Source organism: Cariama cristata, unplaced genomic scaffold (genome assembly GCF_000690535.1).
Source record: "Cariama cristata isolate BGI_N322 unplaced genomic scaffold, ASM69053v1 scaffold15791, whole genome shotgun sequence".
Taxonomy (NCBI): domain Eukaryota; kingdom Metazoa; phylum Chordata; class Aves; order Cariamiformes; family Cariamidae; genus Cariama; species Cariama cristata.
The window spans coordinates 15,238-22,244 of record NW_009598850.1 but is presented as its reverse complement, the minus strand read 5'-3'; the positions used below and the strand labels follow the sequence as shown (position 1 = coordinate 22,244).

Sequence of the window (7,007 nt, the reverse complement as noted above, 5' to 3'; positions counted from 1 at the left end):
TTTCACAAACTGTGGGAGAGTTTGTGAAACTCCCTGCTGAGCCCCTACGTGGTGCTTGAGCTGCAGTGGCCGGAGTCACCAAAGGGACCTCCAGGAGATCAGCTGGGAGCACTGGTGGCACCCCCGGGCAGGCTGCTGGAAGGTGCTCAAGAGCTTTCTGAGGTTTTCTGAATTTCCCTGCAGCCAGGAGCCAGTTACTTTCCCGATACATACTGTCTTCTCCACACTTCCCTCGCTGTTGTATGAGCAGGTGTTTTGCGGAGGGAGGTTTTGGGTGAAGTTGCAGTCCGATTTGGGAGAGAAGCGGTTTCTTTCGCTGGCCACAGGACCGACATGTTCCAGAGCAGCCACATATCACAACCAGGCAGGGAAATGTCACTTGCTTTCTCAAGGAACATCTTATAAAATGAAAAAAAGATCAGTGTGTTTAACCTTTCCTCCTGCAGGCTCTGAAGGAAAAGGAAATAAAAGAAATTAGAGGAATCCATCCAATTTTCAGTTGTCCTTTATCAGCTAATAGGAAAAAATAAAGGAAGACAGATGGTCCTAGGTGGTGGCATGAGAGGTGGGGGCACGGAAAGCTTTCCCGGCTCTGCCAGAGGCCCTGTACAAGTGCCTGGAAAAGGTACTTGATCTGACTCTGTCTCGGTGCCTCATCTCTAGGACATGGCTAATCATGTTGCTGTGTTTCAAAGGCACGTTGTGCAGAAATATTCATTAGTGCCTCCGAGGTGCTCAGTTGCTATGGAGATGGGGATCTTGATAAATGCAGAGACCCACGGAGCCTCAGCGGAGATTCAGAGCTGCTGGGAGTTCCTCTGCACCAAACCACACTGTACCACACCATGCTGCACCGTGCTCTCCTGACTGGCACAGCTTCAACCTTGCGGTGGATGGAGCCTGCTGCGGAGCAGGGTCCCACATGCATCCCGAGTCCCAGTTGCTGCTGGCCCATGAAGGAGCAGCCAGTGCAGACATATCCAGATCTCCTCTTATTCTGGGGTGAAAACACTAGATTTTCTTTCAGTGTTTTCTTCCTTACGGCACTGAGAATTCTGTGGAATATGGTGCAGTCAGAGCTATGCCAATACCCCTGTTTAAAAAGAGATGTGTGACAGCCAAGATAAATTGCAGTAAGACCATCCACTGTAAACCACAATGAGTTTAGTGTGATCCCTGCTTCTCTCCTAGCTTTTCTGCTAATGAAGGAATATTTCTCTGCAAAACTCTGATTCTGTGTTACCTCTGCAGCTCAGTGGAGGAGAGCCCGGCAGACGTGGACTCCCAAATCGGGGAAGGATGTGTGATACCTCAGGTAGAAACTCGGAGCCTCCCAGGTCGCGTTTACAGCTTCTTAGGGAACTCATCGTCTGGTGCGTCTCATCACAGGAGTCAAGATTCTGGAAAAACAAAATAGAGACCTTATCAAGGTGTCAATAGTGGTTTTATTCTGTTGAAAACCAATTTACAACACAGGAAAGAGTCATAAAGGAAAGGCAGACAGACAGACAGACAATTCTAGGTTTTTTCATCAGTGGAAAGGTTCTTTCTCTCTTTTAGCATTGCAGATTGTCCCTGGGGCTGTCCACATACCCTGTCCCTGGAGCCAGGGATGACACACCCGAGAAAGCTTGGGTCTTTCCTGGAAGAGGGAGACACATAGCTATGATTTCTCACTATGGTTTTTTTTATGCCCTCTCCAGTTGGGAACTGAGCTTCCAGTTTGTCACTGACGTCGTACAAGCACTTGCCGTTTGCTCCTGGTGACCGAGCACAGCAACACCGCGTAGAAATACCAGGCATTTGGTCCTTTCTTCTATCTCCAGACTCTGTTAACTCAAATTTCTCTTCCAGAAGATGCAGTGTTAAAATATTTTGACCTGTGTGTCCTGAAAAGCAACCAGACAGCACGTTAGAGAGGTCCAGGACTGTAGTAACGTGGGACAAACAAGACACTCATTTGGCTTCTGCGCGTGAAGAAGGCACCAAATGGACACCAATACGTTAAATTCACCCTGGTTCCTGTTGCCTTCAGTACCGTTGCAGCCATGGCAGTTTTGAGGTGAGGGAAGGAGAAGAAGGTGAAGAGGATGGCCGTGACCCTCCTAGTCCTTGGTGCAAGTGGGCACCAAGATGAGGGTTGTGATATCAGGGAGATAGAAGTTTCGGGGTGAAGTGGGATGGATTTCAATATGGCAATGTTTAAGGTTATGCACTTGGAAATCAAAACCGACGATTTCTTCTACAATCTGGAAAAAATCTCAGTTGTGCTGGTGAATCATAGGAAGGCTATGAGCAGGAGCTGGGCGCTGTGATGCTGGAGATAACTGAAATCCTGGAACGCAACAAGAATGTGCATTTCCCGTCAAGATGGGGAATGTCTGGTTTGTGACACAGGGCATCAGGAGACTCACCTGGAGCACCCTGTGCCTGTGTTCGGGATGGGATCAGAGCCAGGGAGATGGGCAGAGAAGGTAATTAGTCTGATGAGGAAAATCTTACGAGAGCTTATTTTACAGAAGACAACCAAAGGGCTGCTCGTTTGGACCAGCAAAGAGAGAGGCCTGAGAGCAGGCAGTAAATATTGGGAGGATGATAAAGGATGGGAAAAAAAAAGGATGAAGTTGACAGCGTAATGAATGGGTACAAAATGCTGTGCATGGGGTAAAGCTGCCTTGAAACTTGGAGAACAGAACCTAGCTGCCTCTGTCCCTCTGGGAGAATGTGCAGGTGCCAGTAAGCTTCTTTATGGATTAGGTTGATGGAAAGTAGGTGCCTCCAACCAAAGCCCAGGCTTAGGGCACCGCCTGAGCCAGAAGCAGGAAAGACTCAGGAATTTAGTCGGTGCAGGAGGAGGGATGTCTCCGGGGCTTGGTGAGGGGAAATGGGAGCGTTACGATGAAAAGCAACTGCAGAAACACCCCTGCAGAGGACAGGGAATCAGCAGAAGCTCTGATAAAACGACCCAGGGACGGTGCTGGGCTCAGACTTTGCAGAATGAGGAGCAGGCACCGGGCTGGGCTGGCACTTGCTGCCTGCTTGCTCCCCGCTTCAAAGGCGCTGGGCTTTGCCCATCCTTCGTAAAGCAACCAGTCTGCACCCGCGACATAACCACCCAGCACCTCTTTCCCGAAGGGCCGTGCGCTTTGGCTGACCACACAGATCCTGGAGAGTGGAGGGATAAAGATGAAAACTTTCTCTGGGGTGGGGGCTTTATTGCCGATTTCAGCCAAGAGCCGTCACTGTCGCAGCAGAAACTCTCCCCTCCTGTAACGGAGGAGACAGCCCATATCTTTGGAGCCACGCCGACCTCTTTACTAGCCCTCCAGCACCCATGGGCACATGCTGGGGATACCACACAGATCCTGGAGAGTGGAGGGATAAAGATGAAAACTTTCTCTGGGGTGGGGGCTTTATTGCCGATTTCAGCCAAGAGCCGTCACTGTCGCAGCAGAAACTCTCCCCTCCTGTAACGGAGGAGACAGCCCATATCTTTGGAGCCACGCCGACCTCTTTACTAGCCCTCCAGCACCCATGGGCACATGCTGGGGATCTACCTCCCCCACCCCCCAGATCCCCAGCCTGCCAGCTTGTGCATTTTTGCGTGTTTTCTCACTAGGTTGGCCCATTGCCTTTAAAAGGCTAAATGTTCCGGACTAAATTTGGTCATGCAGCTCTGCATGGTTCCCTGGAATGTCCTCGGGTTTCAAACTCCTCTGATAGCACCATTCCCCGCCTCCCGCTGGGCTCCATTGGCTTCCCAGCACCCGAATCGCGGCTGGATCCTGTTATTGGCCGACTCTTGGACCGAGGGGTGTCCCCTCTTTATAACCACTATATCCCGGGCTCCGGCAATCGAGAGCTGCTGAGATTTAACACTTCGGCACCTGCTGCCGCTGCGGGAAGCAGTGTCGGAGCTTCGGCTTCTTTTATTTTTTCTCCTTCCTTGGGTACCACACACAACCGCAACCGTGTCTCGCCAGCGAGCCAAGATGTCCAAAGTGGCCAAATATCGGCGACAAGTTAGTGAAGATCCAGATATTGACAGTTTGTTGTCTACTCTGTCTCCAGAGGAGATGGAAGAGCTGGAAAAGGAGCTGGATGTTGTGGATCCAGATGGAAGCATCCCTCTGGAGCTTGGTCAGAAAAACCAAACAGAGAAATCCCCACCTGGCCCGCAAAACTGCGACGCGATGTTCAATCACTGCGAAAAGGAGACCAGGAAACTTATTCAGAGGGAACACTCGATAGACGTAAGTCACATCTCCCCACACTTGAGCTGTTTCCGTGAGAAATGCAGGAGCATGCCTGTGAACTCCGCCGGGCTGTTTTAGGGGACGAGATGAAAAACGCAAAGCCCGAGAAAGGCGTGCTGTGTTTGCTACAGAGGAATAGCTGTTGTGTAGAGACCGGAGCAGCGAGGCAGGGAGCTGGTCCAGGCACTTTGGGAGGGAACAGGGTATTTCATGAAATCCCGGTGTTACTCGCAAAGCCAAAACCTGTGCTGGTGCCAGGGATTTTCTCTCTGCCTCTGCTCTGACATCCTTTGGCAGGGCTGGGAGCAGAGACGGTGCTCCCAGAAAGGGCCTGGAGGGGCCGGTGCAGTGACGGCGATCCCATGGGCTGCATTTCTTTTTACTCCAATTTTTTTTCCCTTTGGAGATCTCCGGACTCTTGGTCCTTTCAGTTCTTCTTGTGCAAAAGCTTAAACAGTCTCTGGTTCTTGTGGAATAAAAAAAGCTTGCTGCTTTGTGGAAATCACCCCGAGAAGCAGGTTTTACCCCAAACCGTTTGTTTCGTGTTTATTATTCAGTTAAAAATTCATTCTTTTGTTTTGATTTGGGTACATTTATCTCCTTCTCTGCGCCTGGCAAATCCTTTAATAGCTTGCTTTCAGCTAGAAAGCTTCGTGCCAGTCCCTCTCCTCTTTTTGTGCCTTGCCTTAGCGGGAGCCCCGTCCCACTTCTCTGTAACATTTATTAACCTCTGCACTAAGAATATTTGGTATGTGCTTTGTGCGTGGGAGGCTGGGAAGCATTTGGTTTCCCTAGTTTTTCACGGGAGGCTGAGCCAGAAAGTGAAAGAAGGAGACTCTTCAGCTATTTATCTGTGTAGTCACGGGCAGATTTCACATTCCAGGCTGGATTCGCATCTGCTGTGACGGGACAGGGTTGAGGAGTTTCGGCAGCGTAAGCAGAGCAGAGGCTTATGTGGATACCCCTTTTAAGAGAGCGCTCTGGCTCCGATTCCTTGTCTATCCCAGGTCACCCAGCGGTACCCTGGGTCTCCCAGCTGAGTAATCGAGCTCTAACTGGCCTGTGAGCACTTGGAAATAGCTCTTTATATGGATGTGTATGGAGTTTATTATAGGAGGGTCCTCTCCTGACCTGGGAGAAAACAAGGGAAAAAAGATGGAAATTGCAGCTAAAAGAGAAATAAATGAAGGTTTATTTTGGAGACGTGAACAAGGGGTTAAATAGTTCCCCCCACCCCTCTCCAAGCCGGGGAGCTTTCCTCTGGCTGTGAGGACAAGGCACTCGAAGCTTTCTCCTTCTATATGTGGTCTTTGGCGTAGGCTGGAGGACAGAAAGCGCCGTGCCCCTCGCCACGAGAGCGCTGGGTTTATTTTCCCACTGATGTGCTGTCACATGGTGGGGAAATGCGTGCGCTGCGGGACAAACCTGCCTGGAAAGAGAAATGCTGTTTTGTGGGACCAGTTATCCCAGTGACGCCGCAGGGGTTTGCACTGGTTTGAAGGTGATCCCAGCTTGCAGCCGGCACTGAGAGCTGACACTGAAAAAGCTGCTTTTTCAGATGGGGGGGACTCTTGCGTTCAGCATCACTAGTGATGCTATTTTGGTTTTAACCATGGGAAGATGAGGAGTTGACTGGGAATTGGAATAGGGAAGTGTCCGTGATCAGGAGGAAGGGAGGAAATTTGTGTTTATTGGAAAAAGAGATCTGGGAAATTGTCTGGTTAAACACTACGTTATTTGGAGGATGCCTGAGAGTGTGTGTGTGTGTCTGTGTGCTGCGGGAGGGGACTGGGGATGGTGGCAAGGGATGGCAGGGGGAGGAGAGGCACCCCAGGAGAGGGTGTACAGCTCCGGGGCTGGCGGGGAGGGCGGCGACGGAGGTCCTGAGAAAAGTGCTCGATGTGCTCTCCTTTGAACTTCAGTAGTTTTGGGCCATGGAAGACAAAGCAAGTTGGCTGCCGGTCAAATTTGTCAGTGAAACCGGCCCAGTTAGATTGCGTTGCAGTAACTGGATATGGCAGAACTGACTTTCTTCTTCTATTTCAATCCCTGAAGGCCAAGAAAAAAATATCCTCCACCCTTTCCTCCTTGGCATTGTTAGGACCTGGGATTAGCACCTAGAAATTGCCAGCTCGCCGCGCTGGCAGGTCAGGCCATGCTGGTGGTGGAGCAGGGTCTTTGCTCCACCATGGGGCACGAGGGCGGGATGGGATGGGATGGGATGGGGTGGCATGGGGTGGGATGGGATCATCAGACCACAGAAGCAATCACAGAAACCATCCCAGGAAGCCGATGGTTCCCTCCATCCGAGGAAGCCACAGGGCTGTGTTTCGCTGCAGGATGGAGCCATCGGAGCATCCCAGGCAGCTCCCGAGCTCTCACCCAGCTTCTCAGAGCACTGAGGCCTCTGATGGCCTCCTCTTGTATCAGCAGATTTCACGTTGCAGCGGGCACCGAAGCACTTGTGCCTGCCAACACAGCCATTGTGGCTGCACACCCACGGGAGATGGCATTCCCCGAGCCGAGTGCCCACATCACCCCGTCGATGTCCGTCCCAGCCTCACTCCCTTGACGACTCCCAGCGTTGTGCATCGCAAACCCACACAGCACCCGGCATCCCTCGTTAGATGCATCGAGCAAAACCTTTGCGAGCGAGAAGCAGACGTGTGAGCATGGGAGGGAAGCGCGGGCACGAGGGCAGGGAAGGAATGGGAGGTCCTTCCAGTGGGATTGGCCCTCTGAACATCTGGA

The 7,007-nt window shown here is 51.4% G+C and overlaps 1 protein-coding gene across 1 annotated transcript in view; it reads left to right on the top strand.

The window, feature by feature from the left end:
• Positions 1-3,992: 3,992 nt before the first annotated feature.
• Positions 3,993-7,007, top strand: part of LMOD1 (leiomodin 1 (smooth muscle)) — a gene marked incomplete at its 3' end in the record, with an annotated part of 18,244 nt that continues 15,229 nt past the window's right edge. Inside the window, exon 1 of the mRNA XM_009709469.1 lies at positions 3,993-4,253. Coding sequence (XP_009707771.1) covers positions 3,993-4,253 — 261 coding nt within the window. The remainder of the gene's footprint in view (positions 4,254-7,007) is intronic.